This window comes from Amphiprion ocellaris, chromosome 22, assembly GCF_022539595.1.
Source record: "Amphiprion ocellaris isolate individual 3 ecotype Okinawa chromosome 22, ASM2253959v1, whole genome shotgun sequence".
Taxonomy (NCBI): domain Eukaryota; kingdom Metazoa; phylum Chordata; class Actinopteri; family Pomacentridae; genus Amphiprion; species Amphiprion ocellaris.
In genome coordinates, this window is record NC_072787.1 from 25637218 (window position 1) to 25661973 (window position 24756).

Consider the following 24756-nt stretch of genomic DNA (forward strand, 5'->3'; position numbering starts at 1 on the left):
GGTTCCCTCAGGAAAAACATCCAACTCTACCTTTAAAATAGTCCAATTTCATTAAAGTGTCCTTATTCTCTACTTGAGTTTTTAAAAACTTCAAAAAGAAACGGTCTTGTCTAAACCAGATTTTGTTAAAAAACAAACAAACAAAACAAAACAAAAAAACCCCAACAACATCAGGGTCATGACTATTGTTCCCTGCTACACTTTTTGGGTGCAAGGGTTGGTTTTCAATGAATACTTGAACACTCTGAACCCCAAAAAGTGCTAACGAGTGTAAAAAGGAAAGAAACTGCCACAATGACACCATTTATCTGAACCACAAATTGTAAAAACAGAAGAAAGTACACTACTGTTCAAAAGTTTGGGGTCACTTAGAAATGTCCTTATTTTTGAAAGAAAGGCAGTTTTTTTTAATGAAGATAACATTAATCAGAAATCCAGTGTAGACATTGTTAATGTGGTAAATGACTATTCTAGCTGGAAACAGCTGATTTTTAATGGAATATCTCCATAGAGGTACAGAGGAACATTTCCAGCAACCATCACTCCTGTGTTCTAATACTACATTGTGTTAGCTAATGGCGTTGAAAGGATCATTGATGATTAGAAAGCCTTTGTGCAGTTATGTTAGTACATGGATAAAAGTGTAAGTTTATCATGGAAAACATGAAATTGTCTGATTTCCCAAACTTTTGAATGGTAGTGTAATTACGGAAACTTAAGGACTTACTAGCACCAAATCAAACCAAATTCAGATGCATTTAATCCATTTAGGGTTATGGCTCCCTAAGAAACTATGTTTACGGTATGTATAAGGTAGAGTTCAACTATAAAATAAAATGCTTAAAGCTGTGGAAGGCAGAAATCTGAGAAAAGAATGACAGGATATACATATATACAGCCATTGTGCTGTAGGTATTAAAGGCACAAATCAACATTAACTGGTGATTTAAGCCCCAGTATGCTGCATGAAAGTCCTCCATCGCATCATCTTCCCACCATGGACTTTACTGCGCTGTCTGAGCAGTAAAAAGCCCAGTGATCGGCTTTTTCTATCAGATTCTAATCACAGACTAGACATTCCAGACTAAAGACAGGAGGAGGTGCAGAAGTCCAGTTTCCACTGAATTACAGCAGGTCAGTATAGAATTTATGCTCAATAATGCCAAATAAATGCTGCCAGTATTGCAGTTGAGAGTTTTAAATGCTCTGCCCTTGCAGTGGTACATAAAGGGATCTGTAAATTGACATTCTTGATCAACGTCTCTCAGTTTCTATTACTTTCGGAAACTCACACCAAAGTCGCAAAGTCGTCCTATCCTGTTTGTGTTGTATTCTCTCTGTTATTGTCATCGAGGTTACGCTTCCCTCCCTCCAGATCTTTCTTTGACTCTGATGTTGAAAATTTGACAACCTTACTCTTCACCTTGGCACAAAAAAAGATACATAACTTCCCACGCTGGCATTGTAGGGATATGCGGCCGTGGATTCTCACTTTGTGCTTGGTTTTATTTTTTTTCTTGGACAAATGTCGAGGCTGCTGATAAATTACAAAACTTTAACAGAATAAGACCTCCGAGTGAAGGCTGCAGGCAAAGGAGCTGGAGGTAAAGTGAGCCCAGCTTCTCCCTCAGCCAGCATAACAACGCTGAAACACAGACATCCTACTCAGTGCGACTCATTCCAGCTCCGACGACACAGCCGTGACCCGAGCCTTTGTCTCGGACAAGAGGCAAGGTTGCTGATGTAATGTTACGCTTCAGTCAGTCGACGCTATTCGACAATACGGCGGGTTGGTAGGGTGAGTGATGAGAAGGAGGCAGAAAAAAAGGGAACTAGATGAGAGGAGGTGTGGTGGGGTGATGATCAGGGTTTTATTCAGGAGCTCTCAGGTTAGCGGAAAAGGGAAGGAAGGTGATTCTAGTTTGTGAAAACAACCCAGACTCAGGTGAAGGTCTCTTGAGCAAAACACTCAATTTGTATGATCTGTATTTCTGTAGATGAGCATATTTTACCGAGCAGAGAGGCTGCTGCAAAATGTGATTGAATTACGGCTGTATTATTGCTAAACTCAAGTATGCTTGACCCCAGGGCTATTTCAGGTGCTTACCGGCAGCCATATGTGTTCAACATACGAAGCTCCGTTTAAAATCCTCATGAGCACCAAATTAGAAAAGCAGATGAGTCCAATTCGCGATGTTTATGATGCGTAATTGCTAGAATTTGCTGTTGTCAGGCAACAACAACAACAAAAAAAGCTAGTCGGGAGGATGAAAGCTATAACAATAGAGGGAAAGATAATATCAAATTAATTTAAAGCAGGGAAAAGCAGAAAGAATCGACTGCAAATGTGGTTCACAGGGGGAAAAAAGAGCGCAGAAGACAACTGCAGACATCCAGCATAACTCCTCTCACTTGCTCCTCAAGCACTTTGCACTCTCAGCAGTGACAGCTAAAATCCTTTCCTGTCTGTATATGATCTCTGCATTTTGTTTCTTCAGACGGCCTGCATTAATAATGCACAATCACACTCCTCTCTATCACAGATGAATGCAGGAGCTGCCATGTTCCACTCAGAGCTACCCAACAATCACAGACATGCCATTTCCTATTCCCAACCCACCCCTGAACCGAGCGGTAAACTGCAAGCTCCTCCACATCAAAGAAACGACATGTCATAGCAACCCCATGAGATTTCAGCGCTTAAGGTTGGGGCGGTTAAAAGCGTCTTTTCAGCCAGAAACACACGGCAGAGTGAACCCAACCGAAAAAAGCAAAGTTTGGAAGAGACAACAGAAAAGTGGGTTTTTTTGTTCTGTGAAAAGTGCAGGAATAACAACGGCACAGAGACGTGCTTTGTTGAGTTGTGGGTGGTTTCGCTGCCGATGTGTAAACCTGAGAATCTGTCACCAGTCATTACCCGCAAGGAAACTCTGCCCTCTATAGTGTGTCTGGTGCAATAATGATCAGGTTGCCTGCAGAAGTGAATGCACTGATTATTAGCAGCATTGTTATCAGATACGCAACAAACTAGGCGTTTATCCTATTGGCAAATTACCTGCCTGTACATGATATCCTGCCATCATCCTGTCAGCTGTGTCTTGGTGCTGTGGAGACACAAACCAGCACAGTAAGCTGGAATGCAAAGCTGTTTAGGAGCCATTTTGCTGAAAGATATCCAGACAGATGAGGTCTGATGTCTGGAAATTGGTTGGGCTGCTCTGTAAGCTTGGCAGAGTGGCATCAAATGAGCATCTTTGTTATATTATCTACTCTCAACATCTAGTTATATCATCCAATCTTGTGCCAACATTCCATCAACCTGCAGCAAACATTTACTTTTATTATCAATTATTCTGCCAGGAATTATGTCACAACTTTATGTATCTTTGTGCATCAACCTGAAATAAATGAAAAAAAAAACCACTCAGTAGCAAATCTTCACATTTCAGAAGCTGAAACCAGAGTGTGGTTGTCATTTTTGTTAATATGAGGGGAGCTGCACAGTGGGTTGGTGGTTAGAACTTTCACCTTGCAGCTAGAAGAGCCCTGGTTCACGTCACAGCTTTCCTGGAATCTTTCTGGATGGAGTTTGCATTTTCTCTGGGTACTCCAGCTTCCTCCCACAGTCCAAAAACATGCTGAGGTTAATTAGTGGGCTCTAAATTGTCCGTTTGTCTCTATATGTAGCGACAGACTGGCAACATGTCTAGGGTGCCCTCTGCCTTCACCCCAACTCAGCTGGGATAGACTCCAGCCCCCCGCAACCCTAATGAGGATTAAGCTGTGTAGATACTGGATAGATGGATGCTTCCCAACAATTACAAGTACTCTAATACATGATTGTGAGATAAGATCAACTCGACAGAAAAAAAAAATGAAACTGCAACTTAAAAAAGTGAGCAAGCTGATTTGAACAGAAACTGCAACAGTTAACCAAAACTATATGCAGTACAAATACACAGCCAAAGCAATGCATATGTGATTTAAATATATAAATAATTGTAATAAAGTGAATAAATGGTTGAAGTTACTTAAAATCATGTCTGACACCTAAAATATTTAAATGTTTTAAAATAAGCTAAAATTATGAATAAACAGTGGAAATTATTAGCTAAAACTATGGCTAGTGAGTAAAATCAAACAGGATAATAGCTGAAACTGCTGGCTAAAATTTAACACGCAGCTAAATTAGCTAGCTAAAACTATGGTTAAACAATTGGAAGCATTTTAGAAAACAGTCTGAATTACCAGCTGAAAGCAAATGATGGATGCATTTTAAAATACATAGCTTAAACTGATGAATAAATATTGGAAATTCAGTTGGATGCAAAAGTATCTTAACAATATCCACTTTTATAGGCTAAATTAAATGCTAAATAACAACTAATTCAAAATGAATTCAAATGAACATAGTTGAACATGAGAGGTGGTGTTGATGACGGGGTTCTTGAGACTATTTCCGAAGCCTAAAGGGATAGATCATACAAAGACACTGGCGGTCATAGGCAAAATATGCATATATGAAAACAGTGCAACCATTTTCTACCAGTTTTCTGGTGAATCAGCTTATCGATCAATGGTTTCAGCTTTATGCCAGATTCGACTGCTGATCTCTGCAGATGTGTTTATCTTTTTTTAATCATCGTTTTTTTGCACAGCGTTGAAAATTCACTTCTGAATGTGTGTGACGAAAATGTGCGTAAATAAAAACAAGCATCATCAATTGCAGGTACACAGAGCTGCAGAAAACCATCTCCTGTTAACAGCTATATAGGATGTGAGCTGCCGCTAAAAGGCCTGGACCGAAATAGCACTTATATCCACTTGACCTCTCATTCACACTTCCAGTGAGTTATTACGGCTGACCCTGACCTCACTGCTGCACCTCAAACGCTCCGACATAAACAGAAGGAGCCCCAACTTACACCTCATAAGTTATACTTGATGACACTCTGGGACAAGTTGTGAAATCCATGTTTAAAATGCGAAACAGACTCCGACACTTGATCCTAATGTTTACCACAGTTAAATTCTCACATTTACACCACTGCTGCCAATGGAGAATTCTGAATCTCTGCTCCTTTAAGTATCATTTTCTTTATGTTGGATGCTAAGCTTCTTTGAACCCACTGACAACAAATGCAATGCCAACTGCCTACTAAACAGCTAAATGTATTTCTCAAAACAACAAACACTGTGGGGAAACACAGCTTTGGCGAGTTTGCAGCACAAAATGCAAAGTATAGGTACACAATTAATGTTGGGGATATACACACTCTTGCTGAATACATAAATGAGTAAATGCAGAATAAAAAGGCAAATTGTTACAGCATTTGCACAGTGGCAAGAGCATCATTATATTACCTACAGTAAGGCTTAGAAACCCTCTGCTGTGAGCCCGTCCTACTGTGAGAAGGCTGGGTCACATCCTCCCTTTACTGTCTTTGAGAGAAACTATTCATCTGTTATTACATAATATACTATTCAATTATCCGCCTCTGGTTTTGATCACGAGTCTCTCTCTCTGTGGGTCCCTTTGCCTTTAAGCCAAATGCTTTATCTTGTCTGTCGCCGTCCCTTCCTCCCGCTGTCCCTCTGTCTCGCTACTTCCCTTTCATCATCCCTCATCCTCGCCATCATTGATTTAACCTCACTTTGTATGACTGGCCTTCAGTCCCTGCAGGTTCTGCCTTCCAGAGCCGAATATGCTTCCGCCTTGAAAATGACACACCTCAGTCTGAGACAGGAACAGGACAGCCTCTAGTGGTGCACCGGCGGCACTTCAAGCCAGGATTTTTCATCACCGAGCTCAAATGTTGCTGAGAGACGCCGACGTTTTCACCTCGACATGAGCTCTTATTGCTGTTTTTAAAGAGTTTAAAGGCTGCTACATATTCCCCAGAGCTCAATATGCTCGAAATCACTGCAATATGCTCCAGTTCACTAGAATTCTGCATCAAATCGGAGTATATCGAGTTTAAAAGTTAAAGAAAACCTGCAGTAGAAAATACGTCTGGTTTAAGAGAAGATGAGATAAGACAGACCCCGATGGAAATTCTTGTGCCAGATATTGATACGAAAAATTTTCCTGCGCAAATAACTTTGCAAACTTATAAAGAAGCTGACAAAACAGACCTCAACATCATTTTTTTTTTTTTTAAGTTTAAGAAAATACATCATGAGGCCTGCAGTAGTAAATATGTCTGGCTAAACTTTAGGTAAGCTTAGACTTTATTTGTCCCAAAAGAAATTCTTGACTCAGATATAGTACAGAAAAACTGAATTACATAACATAAGCAGTGTAGTACCAAAAAGCAGCAAAAAGATTATAAATTTAGGCTCTTCAGCTAACAACTTTGCAAACTCACAAACAGACCATAACAGTCATTTTTAAAGTTTAAGAAAACATATCATGAGGTCCAAAACAGACCTGCAGTAGTAAACAATCCAGGCTAAATTTAGGATAAACTAAGGTAAGCTAAGCCAAGATAACATCAGCTAAACTAATCTAAGCTAAAATAAGATTTTCTGAAAAGTAGAAAAGCATGAAGATAGAAATGAAACAGATCTGTACATCAGTTTTAAAGTTTAAGAGAACATATTATGTGGTCTGAAGCAAATCTGCAGTGGAAAACACTCTTGGCTGAATTTAAGCTAAGCTAAACTAAGATAGATCCTGAAGGTAATTCTTGTGCCAGATATTGCTCTGAAAAAGCAAAATTATACAACATTAGAAATGCAGAAATGCCTAAAAAGTGAAAGTTAAGCTCCTGAGCAAACAACTTTGCAAACTCACAAAAGAGCTGACTTTGTAGGAAATAGGAGCAACTAACTAAATGGCATCATATGACACTCGACTCCGTGTTAAGATGCATTCGGGCATCAGTCATACTTTCATGTAAGTCACATGATGTTTGCAGTAGGAATGCCTCAGCGTTATTTGCCTCTCCCTGCTGTTTCCCCTCCCTAATCTTAGAAAACACCGCGTCCGGTCATAAATAATGACTAAATCAGCACTCCAGTTTTCTGACCCATAAAAGTGAAAACGTGGTGCAGCTCTTAAGGCCCGCGCTGTTTGTGTGTGCATTTGTGTAGAAGCTATGTGTACGTGTCAGAGAGATGGATAGGAAGGGAGGAAAAGGAGTTCTGCTTAAAACCCAGGACACACACACACACACACACAGTGAAGAGGCCGGATATGAATTCATTTTACGCCGAGATGAAGTTATTAATGCCTACCATCTGTTATCGTCAGCTAGCTGCCAGACAAGCAGCACAACACAAAGAGGAATGCAGCACCCGGCTGGAGAGTTGCACACGTCAACACTGAGACACATGATGCCGCCGTGGGATTGATGAATAGCCATTTTTTGGAGTTATCTATGGCCGATCCTCCATTTACCGAGCACTAGTTGGTCCATCTCTGCAAAATACAGCCTCCAAAAGGCATCACAAACATGTACTATTGACAGGAAGGAGTCTGGAAAGGTTGTTCTGGTTCAACAATTACTATTATCTTTATTTTGGCAAGCCTTCAGTAAGGACAAATTTGATTCTGTCATTATTTTTCACAAATCCCTTCAGGATTATCTCATGTTGTCACCCCACCTCTGCGCATTTTTAATCACCGTTGGGATTTAAAGATGAAGCTGAGGGAATATATTGGAGGGGTTGTTTTTTGTTGTTTTGTTTTATTAGACTTCACCTTGCAAGGGTATAAAAAAATGGAATAATTACAGAACTATTTTTGTGCTTTGTTGTACATTATACACTACCGCGCAAAAGTTTAGGGTCACTTAGAAATGTCTTTATTTTTGAATGAAAAGCATTTTTTTTCAAAGAATATAACATTAAATGAATGATAAATCCAGTCCAGACATTGTTAATGTGGTAAATGACTATTGTAGCTGGAAACAGGTGATTTTTAATGGAATATCTCCATAGGGGTACAGAGGAACATTTCCAGCAACCATCACTCCTGTGTTCTAATGCTACATTGTGTTAGCTAATGGTGTTGAAAGGCTCATTGATGATTAGAAAACCCTTGTGCAGTTATGTTAGCACATGAATAAAAATGTGAGTTTTCATGGAAAACATGAAATTGTCTGGGTGACCCCAAATTTTTGAACCGTAGTGTAAATACACACACATTCACACATCTTTATATATAGAAAGTTTAACAGGAATCCGTTAAAGTCGGCTCCAGCCTGAGTTCCGTCTAATCACGTGACTTCGTTCTGATTGGCCACATTTAGCTCCTGATTTGGGGAGCGAGAGCTTCCGGATGATAAATAAACCATACTGGCATTTTACACCCCGCTGGCTGCATAATTCACCACAGGGGAAAAACAGTGCACATGCGAATGTGTCATGTTTGATCAACATGAGGCGTTGGAGGATTTGTTGATGAATGAGAAATTAGCTCGACAAGGAGCTGGAGGTCGAAGGGGCTTGTCGCGGAATATTTAGACCATGAAAGTAATCAAGGAAGGTTATTGCTGATGAGAGACAAGAGGGAACAATTACATCTGCCATCTTTGGTTCTTTTCTTCCAACTGCAGGAATCTGAAAATCACACAGATCTCCAGATGCCACCCCGGATCGAGTGCGCAGACTGATGACTCTATCCTTCAAGTGCCGTTATTGATCACTCACCGACTATTTACTCATCAACACTAAAATAAAGCCGACCCTGGCAAGCAGCGCTTCTGTAATCAGATAGAATTAGACAAGTAGCAGTTCATTATTCTCAACTAATTAAGACCAGATCAGTGGGAATACGGCACAGACAGTTGTTACCTTCATACGCATGCGTTCTCCTGGCTGCTGCTTGACCTAAGCAGCTTACATTCTCTTCACTCAATTAACCACAGTGAAGAACTTTGCTGACGGCTTCATGTGTCACAGCTGGAGGCGGGTTAGTTTAAAGTCTATGGCCACATTAGCAGGTTTGTGAGGCGGCACAGGGCCACATGCAAAGGTCAGATTGTGTTAACATGCTCACCACGACCGTGCTGAGTGTTAACTGTGGTCACCATCTTTGTATAATGTCAGCTACATTTGCTAGATAGCACTAAATGCACAGTACAACTGAGGTAAACCTGAAGATTTAAAGGTACGGGGTCATCATAGTCTTCAAAAACCTGAAGGAGAAGTCCAGCTGCTTTGTACTGCAGCACCTACAAGAATCTGTATAGGCGTCTACAAAGTTATCACAATTATTCCCAAAGGGGAAACGACCATCTGGACCCAATTTCATGGTAATCTATGCAACATGCTTTTAAGATATTTCTTTAAAAAATAAAGACATCAAACTGAAACGAGAGGGAAAGTTGGAAGGGTTCATCCTCTGGGAACCATGACGGGTCTGTTTAAAACTTCATGGCAACCAATGAGACAGTTGTTGAGTGTTATGACCGAGCCTCTAGGGGCAGCTGGTTCCAAAACACACACAAAAAAAGATGTTATTGTTTAGAGTAAAGCAATTTATTGGTTAGTGATGAAATTAACAAACAAGAAAAGCCGTCAGAAAGTGCAGTACTCCGCCAAGGCTGCTCAGTCGTATGATTTCTGATGCTAAAGTCTCGATAAGTCCACAGCGATGGATTTGTAGTAGGATCACAATCATGTGATCATCAGCAGGTAGCTGACATAGTGTTCACTTGTTGCCATAGTTACAGTGACGCCGTGCCACTTCCTTTGCAATGATACAGAAATGTTTAACAAATCCGTAGATTCAGACTATAAGCCGCATCACTGCCAAAAACCTAGTCACTTGGTCTTTGTGTCATTTCTGACCTTCCCTGAAAATCTCATCCAAATTTGTTGGTCCGTTTTTGAGTAATATTGCGAACAGACAGACAGACAGACAGACAAACGCACGCCGATCATTCCTTGGCGGAGTAATAATTGGAAAAATCAAGAGAATATATGACTGACAGAATGTGCTTTGATGTGCAAATGACATAAGAAGTTTACTTATTTTTTACTTATCAAGGAGGTAGAGACTTGGTGGAGTTATGTGACGATTGGTGTTGGTTTGTCGGTCTGTTAGTCTGTCTGTGTGCAACATTACTCAAAACTGGACAAACAGACTTGGATGAAAGTTTCAGGGAAGGTCAGAAATCAAACAAGGACCAAGTGATTAGATTCTGGCAGTGATGCAGATTATAGTCTGGATGTATGGATTTGTTAAACATTTCATCCGTCGGAAATGACCGAACGACTGAGCAGCCTTGGCAGAGTACTGCGCTCTCTGATTGTTTTATATATTTATCTTATTTCACTTTATTCTATTTTTATTAGATTTCATTTTACCTTCACTTTATACCCTAATATTCTGTGTTGTCTTATTGTTTACCCCTTTATTGAATATCCATGCTGCTGTAACAACTGAATTTCCCTCCAGGGATTAAAAAAGTCATCTAAGTCTAAGTCTTTATATAAAATCTTGATTGTAGGGAATAACAGAGTATCTTTATATAGTTGCATTAGTACTTTTGCTTGTATAAAATGAGCAATCAATATTGATTCTTTATGGGACAATCCACTTTTAACATGGTGAACTTGCCACTAAAAATGAACGCCAGGCACTGTTTGTTCTCAAATGGAACATCCATATTGTTTATTAATGGAAGTAAGTCATAATAAATTAGTAAATTATATTTCTGCCAGCAGCACAGAATGACTTTACATACCCAAACAAACATGTAGATTGTTCTATACTTCTGTACTTTCTACTAAACTGAAGAAGCTTGCAGAACACCTCAGCAGCGTTATTGACAGTCTATAATGTTTAAATGGATCAGAATAATGCACACACTGCATAATATCGGTCAGAAAATTGAGGTTATACGATATACAGTAGTACAGTAACTGAGATGCTGCTGTTTGTGCCGTTCCATCATCTCTCAGTGGAATTACTCGAGTAGAATCTGCAGTTTTTGTGTTAAATAGCGGTGTAAAAATAGAGCCATCACTGCGTTGTCTTTGGAGAGCAATCGAGAAAAAAACATTAAAATTAGAAGCCTGCTACAGAATAATGTAATAAGGTGCCGTGAATCTGCCCAGTGAGGGTAAAAAATGATTCCCATGACTTATTCAGAGCTCTATTACACTCCAAAATAACCTCCACAACTGCTGACACGGGGAAAAAGGGGGATATAAAAGCATGTTCCATGATATACTGTGCATTTACTGCGTTTCTTTCCACTGTTCCTCATCATTATTATTATTTGTGTTATCATAAAACCTGAATCTAACATCAGCCGGCTTATTAAAAGGGCATTTCGGGTTCAGCTTGTCTCATAATCCAGACCCGGGGAAAAACAACTGCCCTTTTTGTCTGCACGAGTGTGTAAGTTTGACAGCGAGATAAAACAAGAAGGGGAGAAAACTGTGTGTGTGCATTAATGTGTGGCTGCGGATTTTTTCTTTTTTATTTTTCCTCATCCTCCTTAATGCAAAAGTGCGAAGCCATTAGGACGCAGAAGTAAGATGAGTTGGAGGGAAGAAAGAAAAAAAAGCAACTGTGGGACTTCTACACAGGAAAACAGGTTCACCTCAGCTTGTGTCGAGGTCTGAATCTGAGCCGGATACCTCCTGAGTCTCGTTGTGATCGCGCTGATCGTAGCAGACACACACTAACAAAACAGAGCTGTTTGCTCTTGTAATGGGATCTGTTGAGGAAAACAAAATCACACCGCAGGGAAGGAGCTCCGATGCTGAAAGTAAAGATCTATTTCTGCTTTTTACGCAGTGGACTTATGTGATGATTGGCGTACATTTGTCTGTTTGTCTGTCTGTCAGCAACATTACTCAAAAATAGACAAACGGATCTGGATGAAATTTTCAGGGAAGGTCAGAAATGACACAAGGACCAAGTGATTAGATTTTGGCAGTGATGCGGCTTATAGTCTGGATCCATGGATTTGTTAAAGATTTCTGTATCATTGTGAGATAGCAGCACGGTGTCACTGTAACCATGACAACAAGTGAACACTACATCAGCTGCCTGCTGATGAACACGTGATTGCGATCCGACTACAAATTGACTGTTACGGATTTATCCATCAGAAATGATACAAGGAACAACTCATTAAACTGTGGGGGTGTTTCTGAGTCCCACCAATTCCCGCCGCCCGCTACATATTTAGGTCACATGATTTTGTATCCGTACATAACGTACACATGTATAACACACACCTGTGTTCAGCACAAGGTCATTTTTTATTAAAGATTTCATCCATCAGAAATGACACCACTGAGCATCCTTGGTGGAGTACTGCACTCTCTGAGGGCTTTTCTAGTTTTAAATGCTGTCACAGAGGTGGAAACAAACCTTTCTCTTTCAAATGAAGCTGGCTTTACATAACATCACTATCTGGATGGATGTGACTGAAGCAGGGCGAAAGGTTAAACCCAATGACAGCCACAAGATAAGACGGCAGAGGAGCTAGTTTCAACTCCTCCAAATGAACAGTACATGCAGATAGCATGCAGAGTGAAGAGGGAAAAAAAGAAGAAAAAACATGTTTGATTAGATTGTAATGAGTTGTTTCACCAGCCAGGAACCGTCATCAGAGAGGATTTCAGACTAAGATCACTATCAAATGTATTGACCGAGAAGGATTTAGCTCACAATGGAGAAGAAGTCGAGCTCGCGCCAAACAAAAGCGATAATGAGTTGTTTTAAATGCATTGTCTGTTTGAGGGGAAACTAATTCCTCTGTCTGGAGTCTTCACACTCAGAACAAACACTGATCAGTAACTTATTATATGACTGGAAGTTTGAACTGAGCCCTCTCATATGATAATATTGTAATTCAATAGTTCTGCTGATGCTAATTTGGAGCTACGGCATCTGCGACTATAATCACAATGATTAGTTTAATTGCAGTAATAAATCCATATTTATGTGTGCGTTATACAGTATCTGTCTATGAGTCAGACTATTTCTGCTTTGATTGGAGCTTTTTGCAGCATACAGTTTGCAATAAAACTGCCTCACATCATGCCACGGTGCTATAGAGAATAAAACTTTGCTCAGTACAGTTATGGAAGGCAAAAAAAGTATTATTAGCAGTAAGTTTTAGAACTTTCACCATAGGATTGGAGGAGATTTTACATCCCACCCATCAAATTTCAAATAATTCATGTACAAAATACTAAAACATGTAGTTGTTGTGTGAATTTACTTGTCCTGAGACCAAAATCTGAAAAAAAATTCCAAAAAGAATGTTTGAAAACACCAAGTAAGTCTGCGTTGAGTTTTGCAAGTAATGGTGTATTTTTACATGGTTGCATTGGTACTTCTGTTTGAAAAAGCTTGTGAAGACTATTTGCTCATTACAGGAATACTCATTTTTAACACATAAATGTAGATTTCAGGGAGGACAGACGGCAGAAAACTTGTTAAAGACCGCTATAACATTACTCATAGATGCAAAAAATACATCTGACAGAAGAGGTTCTCGAGTTTTTCTTTCTACTCTCAAAATATGAACTATAGTTTTTACAACCACTGAATCTTTTGTGGTAAATGCAATTATCTCCTCCTCTCTCCTCTCCTCTGAAAGCAGTTTAACAACCACAGAGGATCCAGTAGTAGGCTGCAGTGTAATGACATCCTTCAGGTTGTCAGCCACTAGGTAATGTTTGTGAGAAGTTTGTCTTGCAGAGTTATTTAGAAATTTTAACAAGCTCTAATTCACTAATTGTTTTAATCAATGTTTTAATCTGCTGTGGCCAAATGCAATTAATGAACAAATTAGACTTCATGCGTATAGAGCGTTTCATACAAACAAGAATCCTAAATGTCACCTCAAAAAGAGAAAGTTTTGAGCAGAAACACACGAGTCATTAAAGTCCATGAGTTTGTAAAATAATAGCGACTAAATTATCATAGAAAACAAAAGAAGTAAACAGCTTCTATAAACACAACCGTTCAAAAGTTTGGGGTCAAACAGGCAATTTCATGTTTTCCATGAAAACTCACACTTTTATTAAGTTATTCGCTGATTTTACATTACTTCGGAGAAGTTTCAAATGGTTTAGAGAGACTGAGAGGAAAATCCAACCTACTGAATCACTAAAATAAATGCAGCATGGCTCAGAAACTGTGAAGAGAGGAGCAACTTGTTGAAGATACATTCAGCATGGTGAAACATCTTTCTATAGCTGAAGAGCAGAGACTCAAAACTGGACTGAATTTGTCCAAAATGACAAAAAAACATATTAAATATGAGTCAGATTGTTTGTAATAATTCAAAAACGATGATTTTGAACAGACTTTGATTTTCAACTAATTTAAAGTGATTTTTGACAGTTTTCAAGTCATTTCGGACTATTCTTGAGTTCGTTCAGACAATTTTATTTTGATCATAATATGAAAAATAATCTATCATTCAGTTCCAGACTAAATGTTTTGTACCTTTGTAGATAAACTGTGATCTGTAAGTTGTGTAAATGATAAACTGAGGCTGAATGTTGTTGAATAATGCTGCGTTTTGCTATGTTCATTGTTTTGTGTCGTTTTTGTCATTTTGTTTCTTGCTTTTGTCATTTTTTTTGTCCCGTTCATGTCGTTTGTCCATTTTGTTGTTGCTTTGTAAGTTTTGTCATTTTGTTTCTCGCTTTGTCGTTTTGTGTCTCATTTTTGTCATATTTTGTCTTGTTTTTGTTGCTTTTTTCTTTTTTAAAGTAAAATACTTTATCATTCAGTTCCTGACACCTGTGACTAAATGTGTTGTGTGTTTGTAGATAAACTGTGATCTGTAAGTCGTAACGTATAAACGATAAACTGAGGCTTAATGTTGAAATTGAATTATTGAGTTATTTTTCTCAAGAAATTTCAGGTTGTTCATAGTATTTTGCAAAATATTTTAGGAGTGTACTTTTTTGCACTAAAACAAAGGGAAACATTTGGAGTTGTGGTTATTTATAGGTCATTATGCTGTGATCTTACAGGTCACTTGAGATCACACTAGAACTAGAACTAAAATGAGCTCGACACCTCCGCCCTAGTGAAGACTTGCAGGCTGATAAAGCCACCAGGTCACTCAGTCAATACCTGGAACAGCCTCAGCGCCTATAAATAGTCGTGTGTCCTTCAGCGGGACAGTAAAAGCCCCAAACTGCTCTTTCTGTTCTGTCCGATCCTGGATCCAGAATTAAGCCGCTATAATAACAGTCACATAGAAACGCTGCGTAAGTTTTGAAGAGTCTGCGTGGTGGCGCTGTGGGGAAGCCGAGTCACTGGATGAGCTCTTCATCCTGGTGGCCTCCACCTCTCATCCACGCTGCGTGACATAAATGTCACCTCCACCAGACGCTCTCATTAAGGCCGCACAGCTGGAGGGACGCCAGAGCTGGGATTGACATTAAAAACAAGCCCTGCTGGGGACGAGAAGAGCTCTCTGTAGAAACAGTGTTCAGATGGAGTTTAAGGGCACAGAAGCAGCTGAAACTGCAACAGAAAGGAGATTTCATGGCCACGTCTCAGCCCTGTAATAATCACTGCACGGGCCTGTGTTCAAACCTCTCTGCAGCATCCGCCACCACCGTGCTCTTAAGCCGATGAATATGGACATTACATCACCGCCGCTATCGATTTCAGATCATGTTGGAGTTCTCTGCACCAACAAACACAAAGACAAGACCACCAGTCCATAAATCAACCTCATGTTATATTCATGCACGCCTCAACCGGTGTTTTACCTCCTGCACCTGAGCAGCTTCACGCCACAGCGACAGAGTCCACAGCACAGACGCTAACATCCAACACCTGAGATGTAGATTAACAGAAAAGGACGACCAAGGAGGCTGAAGATTTGAAAGGACAAAGAGTTCTATGTCCAAAGTCGATCTCTAACTCCTCCGCTTCTACTGTACATGCACTCATTCTTGAACTTGTGACATTGGTCTTGAAGGCTGAGTTTATCCTCAAAGCAGGATCATCTGTTTTGTCCTGTTAAACAGTTTCCACAATGATCATGACCTTGAAGATTTGGCTTAGAATGACCCAAACACAGTTCTGTGCTACAATAAAAACTAAAATCCTTGATTCTGAGGGTTGTATCTGCAATTTGCCACATCTAAAGAACTCAAGTTGGATATTCTTTACTGTATATTTTGTATATACAGTATTCAAGTGGCTTGTTAATTCACCCAATACAAGACAACTTTCTTATATTTCAATTTTAGTTGCTATAATGTGAAACTTTAAATCCTCACACCTCCATAAGTTGACTCATTAACACACAGCACCTCCTGAGATTAAGTTTAAACTATTTGGCTCATCATAAAATGCAAATGCATTTATAGACTGAGGTAAACAAACAGTTTAACTAAAACTCAAAAAATAAATAAATGAGTTGTAAGATCAAATCTTTTACTAAAAATCTCTACATTTAATGGTGTCACATGTTGCAAAATTGTCTCTGATCAAATATCCTGCCATTAGTATTAATTATATGCACTTCGGAGCTAAGACAGACCTAAAACATGCAATGTTTTTTTTTTTTGTTAAGAGAGTCAAACTCATTTTAGCTCAGGGCCACATCCAGCTCAATATGATCTAAAGTGGGCTGGACCAGTAAAATCACAGCATAATAACCTATAAATAACCACAACTCCAAATTTTCCCATAGTTTCCCATAGTTTTACAAATTTACAAATAGCAATTAATGTCATCACTGTAATTTTTACACTTTACAAAGTCGTCCCATGGGCCCGATTGGACCCTCTGGCGGGCCGGTTTTGGCCCATACGCCGCATGTTTGACACCCCTGCTTTAAAGAGTTTAATCTGCAGTATGAGATACTGAAGCTTGCTTGTTTGACCAGTAATCATTTTTTTGCTTTCTAGAGTGTGAAAACTGTGTTGTAAGTTCACACAACGGCTCAGTAAACAAACCCCCACTTATAATATTAATTATTTACACAGTGGCAGAGGAGAGAAGTTCAGGAGTGCAAATGTATTCACAGCAGTTTTTTTTTTTTTTTAAGGATGAATGAATGGACTAAACAAGTGAACAAAAGCAGCTGGATGAATGTTTCAACACCTCGGACAGAGACAGCAGCACAAAGCCGGCTGGTGGTTCAGCACCGCGGACAGAGCAACTGGTCTGTCTCTACACAACCTCCAGAAGAACAAGCAAATGTGACCCTGGTGGAAATTAGAAAAGCCTCTTCCCCAAATAAACCATCTGAGGTACAACTAGTGACTCATACTGAGCATTTTACATCACAATCTCACAGCCAAACATGCAGGAATGTGACACGGTGAGCATGTTTACAGCAGATTCTCCTAAAATCTCTCCACAGGGGGGGCTTTTGCATGGCACGATTCACACTAATCTCCATTTCCAGGGTGCAGGAGTGGCGCGTAATCGACGTCTAACAGCCGATTGGAGCGCCAAAAAAACCACCCAAAACGAGCCATTTGTGAGAGGCTGAGACGCATTAAGTGACCAGACAGCGCCACAAAGCGCTTATTGCTCTCCGAGAGACGTAACTGACGCGTCATGTATTGACAGATGAGCCAGCCAATTGAGACGATGACGCACAAGTTTGACAAGTTTGCCTTTGAAGGAAGGGGAGTTAAGGAGAAAAGAGCGAAAAGGGCATATTTTATTAGCTATATATAGGTATGTCCACAGACATCCAGCTCTAATTCTGCTTTAATTATCTGAAAACAGTGTAATCGGACAGGTAAAGGGGATTTCTTACATCCTCGTCCTCGGAGTGCCGCCGGTACGGGCGCTGAAGCCGGGGTCGCTGGTTCTCCACCGGCCTCTCCCCCTCCACGTTTTGCCCGAGGAGATGGCTCGCCTCCGGAGGGTTTGGGAACGATTTGTTTGTGTTGATCTTGCCGGTGAATCTCTGATAGAGTGACGCCATGTCGCCTCTACTTGTCAAAAAAAAAAAAAAAAAAAATGAGGAAGGAATAACTTGAAGAGGCGCAAATCTCAATCGGAAAAAAGTTAGAGAGCAGTAGATAGAGTAATTCGATCGGATGCTGCTCTAGTTCAGGGGTAAAAAGAGAGAGAAATCACTCCAGGTTGTAATCAGGATTCGCATCACGTACTTTCAGGCTCGCCGCTCGCGTCTCCACGATCCTGCAGCGACGCAATTTCCACACTTCTCCAAGTTTACGAATAAAAAACACAAGCGAGTGGAGGCTGTATCGAGCTTCCCCGCAGCCGCAGATGGGAAAAACGAGCCTCAGCTGGTTGATATCTCTTTCCCTCCCTCGTGGTAGAAAAGAAAGTGACCGCTGATAATCGTTCAGGGACTAATAGGTCTTTGCCTTTACCACTCAGGAGCAGCTCGATGTGCCAAAGCGCTGCGCAACGACGCAGAGCCACCTTTAACTCAGCACATATCAGAGGGTTGGCGGTGGAAACTTATCATGACTTGGCACATAGAGTGGGGCTCAAGTGTCTCTATTAGTTTCTTATCTCTTTTTTTTTGCCTCCATTCCGGGTCTGTGGAGGTCGTCATGCGGAGAGCAAGAGTGCCCCCATGTGGAGAGAAAAGCACACGCAGAGCAGGTTGACAGTCGTGGCACATTTTCAGGGGCTTTGATAGACCAGAACGTAAGAAGATTAATCTGTCTGACATCGCTCAGTGTGATTTTCCAGAATCTTAATCCTCAATCTGATTCTTTTCCTCCCCCTCCCTCCCTCCCTCTCCGGGTTTCATGTGACAGGTGAAAAGTGATAGTCATTTGTTTTCCACTGAATCGTGTTTTCGTCCACTAATTCTGCTTATGCAGCCAATCACAGGAGTACACAGGTTCAGCTAAGACGTTTCTGCACACGAGGTTTTTTAACCACCTTAAAATGTCATCAGTTTGATGGATCTATACAGTGCACAGGCAGAACTATTTATTTTCATTATTGATTAAGCTCCCAGGTAGGTTCTTGTTTAATACAGGAATAAGTTTGTTCTATAATAGTGAGAATTTGCTGTTCAAATAGTTGTTTTTTGTGTGACAAGCAGCCCAAAACTTAAACACATTCACTTTATTTGTACAAATGGCAAAGAATAGCATTAACTCCTTACATCTGAGTTGCCCAAGCTGCTAAATGTGTTGCATTTTTGCACAAAAAATGACTATGATTGTTAAAGTATCAAAAAAGTTGAAAATTAATTACACTATTGTTCAAAAGTTTGGGGTCACCGAGGCAAATTCATGTTTTCCATGAAAACTCCCACTTTTATCCATGTGCTAACATAACTGCACAAGGGTTTTCTAATCATCAATGAGCCTTTCAACACCATTAGCTAACACAATGTAGCATTAGAACACAGGAGTGATGGTTGCTGGAAATGTTCCTCTGTACATCTATGGAGATATTCCATTAAAAATCAGCTGTTTCCAGCTAGAATAGTCATTTACCACATAAACAATGTCTACACTGGATTTATCATTCATTTAATGTTATCTTCATTGAAAAAACTGCTTTTCTTTCAAAAATGAGGACATTTCTAAGCGACCCCAGACTTTCGAACGGTAGTGTATCTGTTGATCCACTAATGGATTATTTTTCCATATATAAGTTGGAAAAATCCATTTATTGACTTTAAAAGCATGCTACTGAGCAACATATGCACATTCTGAGGTTACTACTGCATTGAAAAATGAGAAAGAAACCATGAAATGACAGTAAAAAACTGCTCCTCCGTGTTCCTGTCTGGCCTGAAGCTGCATCATTCAGCTTTATTTGCAGTCCAGCCTCAGGAAGAGTCACTCCACTGTATCCACAGCAGCCCCACAATCTGTCATCTGATTTGATTTTATGTTGCCTCGCAGGATACAGAACTACCTCCCTCTGTGTGCCTAACAAGCCGAGCATGCTGGGATTTAAAAAACACAGACTAGCTCATCCACTCATCACAGTCCACAAGTAGCAGGAGCAGCTACTCGGGGAGAAGCTTTCAAGCCGCTAGAGATGCAAACATCCTGCTTGTATATATAGAAATCCACAGTCTGCCTGCAGCAAAACAACTCACATCTGTTCAGATTTACCTTTTTAATTAAGACGACTTCCTAAAAAGATTAGAAACGCGCTCTGCCATTGCATGACTTGATTACTGGGCTCTGAGACGCTGCACGTACACACAGCACAGACTCCACCAAAATATTTTACCATTGATTTCCAAGAAAGGTTTCATAAAAGAAAAGAAAAAAAAAGCTTCCATGTGTTTCAACCCATCACATCCATCTCAGAGTCTGGCAGAGGACCCAGAAATGAAATTCAATTTTTAGGCACTGTAGTGATGTGATTAAGACGGGAAAAAGCTGGGGAACCAGATTTGTCAAACTGCAGGAAATCCTGAGGGTGCAGTACATTTTAAGGTGGACCGAGTACATGAAACATCCTCGGCCTGATAACTAATCAAATGTAGAATAAACAGTAAGAAACTTCCTAGACCTTCCTGCCATTTCAGCCTTATTAGATTATCACATGAGATCATACAGGAAGAAACCGGTTTATTTCCAGGCCTGGATGTTGTTGGATTTTAGACTCAACGCTAAAAGCTGCTGGTTGCAGATCAGCAGTGCTTGTGGGCAGCAGAGGGCAGACCTGTGTGCTTTAATCCCATCCAGACTCTTCAGCTTTTCAGGGAAAGACCGGCTGATAGCAGCAGCTCAGAGGAGGACCTCGGAGACTTTAGAGGAGCAAAAAGCAGGCAGCAAACTGACGACACGTTTTTGCAAACAACAGAACTTGATCAGAAAACAGAACGGAGAGGTTTAGCCCTGTAAAACCCACTGCTGCAAAAGTTTATATATATATATATATATATATATATATATATATATATATATATATATATATATATATATATATATATATATATATATACACACAAAATTGTTGCTCCTTTTTTCTATATTTGGGTCTATTTCCATGTAATCATACATGAATGCGATCATCCCCGATGGCCTACTGTGAGATAAATCCTGGAAAAATAAATAATTTAAAAAAAATTATTTATTTTTTTATATTTTTATTTTTTATATATATATATATATATATATATATATGTACTCTGCCAAGGAGGCGGAGCCTTGGCAGAGTTATGTGATGATTGAGCTGTCAATCACATGATGTGATTTGTCTAGCAGAAAGGGGAAAAGATTTAAACTGAAATAAAGTCAACCTTATACACTTTGAAGAAACCAAATGCTAGATATGTTAAAAATGTTTCTTAAACTTAGCAACAAATTAGATTAAGACTAGACAATGTCTCTCTTATGCACTGTTTTGGGAAATCTGCATTTGTGTGATCTATGCTTATGTTCAGCCTGCCACAATGATTACATTATTAATTCATCTAGAACAGAGTCAGAGTCCAGATCATTTTATTTATTTTCTTAGATTTGTGGTTTTATATTTTGATGCTCTTTATTTGAGACATTTCTTACAATAATTCTATAATTCCAATATTTAGATATTCTTAAGAATTAAGGATCTACTTATCATCTTAAAATTAAAAGACTAACTACATTAGATAATAATTTGTCCAAAAAGGTAATTATTGTGACAGGTGTACCTCTTACTCAGATATATTATACTAAAGCAATATTCATAGCATGTGGACCAGTTGGACCAGAGATAGTGTGATTTACCTTTCACTGTCTGAGCTCTGCATGCCTTCATTTCTTTCTCTGAACTCTTCCTCCTCCGTCTCCTCTCTGGGATGTTCTTCCTCCTCTCTTCTTTTAGGCTGGGAAAAGCTGCTGCTGGTTCCCTTCCTCTTCATTCTTTACTGTCTCCTACAAGAATCACACTGACTGAACTATGTTTTTTCCTTTAATAATCTTCATTATTAACTATGATACAATCTGATGTGTACAAGTTAAACATTTAAAGAGATACTAAACATGTCAACGTTTTTTCAGCTGTAAACTAAATGATATGACTGTACTGTGATGAAACACATCAATGTTGGTGTTATTATGACCTTGACACCAAAATTATAAAAACAGCATTAAACAAGCAGGATGTAGTTTTCAAACAGTGCATGAAAACCTGGTGTGACTGGGGGTTTGGTTACACTTTAATGTCATGTAAAGTCTTAGTGAATGTGTGATTTCTTTTGACTTACAGCCTGTTGTCAGAACCACAGGTTGTAATTATTAAAAAAACGAGAGAAAAACTTCCACAGACGATCCCCCACCATCCTTCTGTGGCTGTTCTCTAACATTAGCTAGCTACAGAAGTAAAAATTAGCAAGGCCCAGACTCACTGGAAACCGTGGCTCGTCTCGCAAGCAAACACTTTATGTGAATTTAGACACTATTAGCATTTAATACATTGTGAACAGTTATATTAGCATGTAGTCTAACCCAGTCTAACTAGTGTCTTACACACCGAAGTCCAGCTGTCATCCACATGAGTGAGGTCTAAGAGCAGCCCCCTCAGGTGAGTCGTGTCGCTTCGTATCTGTAGCAGCATAGACTGTACAGGACGTGACGTCTACATGGTGCATTCGAAAGCACTCGGACATCGGAGTTTCACTCGTTGTTCGTCTTTCCTGGACTTTCGCTCTTTACGGTCGGCCGCAACTTTTCATATACATATTTTTGAATTAGATCGTTCAGAACTGGGGTGGCAGTCGGGGTGGCAAGGCATCTTTTAGGGGTGGCAGTTGCCACCGTATGCCACCCCAGTAGATTCACCCCTGCCAGGAAGTCATTCTTTTATTATTCTCTTGCTTCTTTTGCTCAAAAAAAAGACATTAATAGCAAATAAAAACAGCAAAAAAGCATAAATCCAGCTAAATCAGGACATTGGCATCTAGTGGGTAAGAGCAGCTGTATTTCTCTATTTACATTTCTAATTGTTAAAAACAACAACACCTAAACACAAAATCTCAATGCTGCTAATTTGCTTTTATTAAAAAAAACTTGCAGCTCGCCTGTGTGTTCCCATTTACCAGCGCGTCCCGTTCTGTCAGGCGGTGATTTATGACGGATAGTTTCTCATTTCATGCTACTGCTGCGAGGAGCTGCACTTATCAAGCCACATGTCTCTCCCTGGACTGGAGCTACTCTGGAGGGCTGCAGTCTCTAAATCCTTTACTCCAAATGGTAAAGATGAAGGCGGTGCAGAAGCAGCTGCCACACCGAGGGAGTTGTTGGGTCACCGTCCGCGGTATTTTCCAAAAGCTGTGCCGCTGCCAGACAGCAATTAATGCATGCCAAGGGAGGTGGTCAATCATCCTGACAAGTTTTAAGTAACATGAATTAAGCAAGAGGATCGATATCCTTGATGCCGGGAGGATAAATGTGTAAAAACTTAGTTTGGCCCAAATCATTTTTACTTAGAGAGCAGTTCCAGTCCAACTCAATCTAAAAACGTTGCTGGATGTTTAGCATTTTTGCTCGAAAATGACTATAATGACTGGTAAGTTATTTAAAAAGTTGCAAAATAATATCTGGTGATCAAGCAAATGCTTAAAATCTATATGCAAATTAGGGAAAAACTATTTTACTGCAAGGAAATCACTCTATATATACGTTCTGAAGCAAAAAAATAATCAAGAAACCACAAAAGTGACAATAAAATCTGATTCAGTGAACAGTTTTTTCTTTAGTTCCAGTGGAACTAAATCTAAAAACGCAGCCAAATGTTTGGTATTTTTGCACAAAAAATAACTATAATGATTAAGTTATTAGAAAAGTTGCAAGATAGTTATCAGTTGATCCACCAATCGATTCATCTTGAGGGAAAACCAACTTTACTGCAAGAAAATGTGTCTACTATTTGCATACAGAAAAATAAGCAAGAAACCATCAAAATGGCAATAAAAACTGCTTCTCTGTGTTGCAGCTGAATCATCCAGCAGATATTCCTTTTTTACAGACCAGTTTCAGACAAACTGAATGTAAAAACAGTGTCAAATGTTTGGTATTTTTGCATGAAAAATGATTATAATGATTGCTATGTTACTAAAAAGTTGCAAATTAATTATCTGTTGATCAACCAACTGATTCATCTTTACATGCAAGTTAGTGAAAACCAACTTTACGGCAAGGAAATGAGTTTATATATAAGTTCTGAAGCACAAGATTCTACTATTTGCATCCAAAAAAAGCACAAATATTATGACAGGAGAGGAAATGTGTCAAAATCGAGTTTGGCGCAAATAATTATCATTGTCACTGTGAGCAGTTTATTTACTTCCAGTGGAACTAAATCTAAAAACGGTGCAGAATGTTTGGTATCTTTTCTTGAAAAATAGCTAGAATGATTGCTAAATTATTAGAAAAGCTGCAGATTAATTCTCTGTTGATCCACCAGTTGATTCATCTCGACATGCAGGTTACAGAAAAACAGCTTCACTCCAATGACACGATATAAAAATATGCAAGAAACCACCAACTGACAGTAAAATCTGCTTCTCTGTGTTGGAGCTGAATCATTCAACAGATGTCTTCGATTCCAGGAGAATAAATGTTTAAAAATTAAGTTTGGTGCAAATAATTTTCACCTTGAAAACTCCACCGAAGTCACTGGGAACCGTTTACTTCCAGACCTGGACTAAATCTATAAACGTGCTTCTGCAAATGACACGTTTCTGCATACATGAAGCTTTTTAACCACCTGAAAATGGCATCAGTTTGCATTTTAAACCTGAATCCATACAGTGCACATGGAGAACTAATTATTTTCATTATTGATTAAGCTGCCAGGTAGTTTCTTGTTTAATAGAGGAGTCATTTTGTTAGAAATCTAAT

General features: G+C 39.4%; 1 protein-coding gene across 4 annotated transcripts in view; it reads right to left on the minus strand.

Annotated features, from left to right (window-relative positions):
* Positions 1–24756, minus strand: part of LOC111565276 (dipeptidyl aminopeptidase-like protein 6) — a 315168-nt gene that overhangs the window by 198460 nt on the left and 91952 nt on the right. Inside the window, exons 1-3 of one of the 4 annotated variants that reach the window (XM_055007116.1) lie at positions 22388–22460; positions 21643–21789; positions 17730–17907 (exon numbers count right to left, since the gene is read on the minus strand). The exons of the other annotated variants lie outside the window; for them this stretch is intronic. Of the exons in view, the coding sequence (XP_054863091.1) occupies positions 17730–17907; positions 21643–21776 (312 nt within the window). The 5' untranslated portion in view covers positions 21777–21789; positions 22388–22460. Of the gene's footprint in view, positions 1–17729; positions 17908–21642; positions 21790–22387; positions 22461–24756 lie in introns of those variants that run through there. 4 annotated transcript variants of the gene reach the window in all.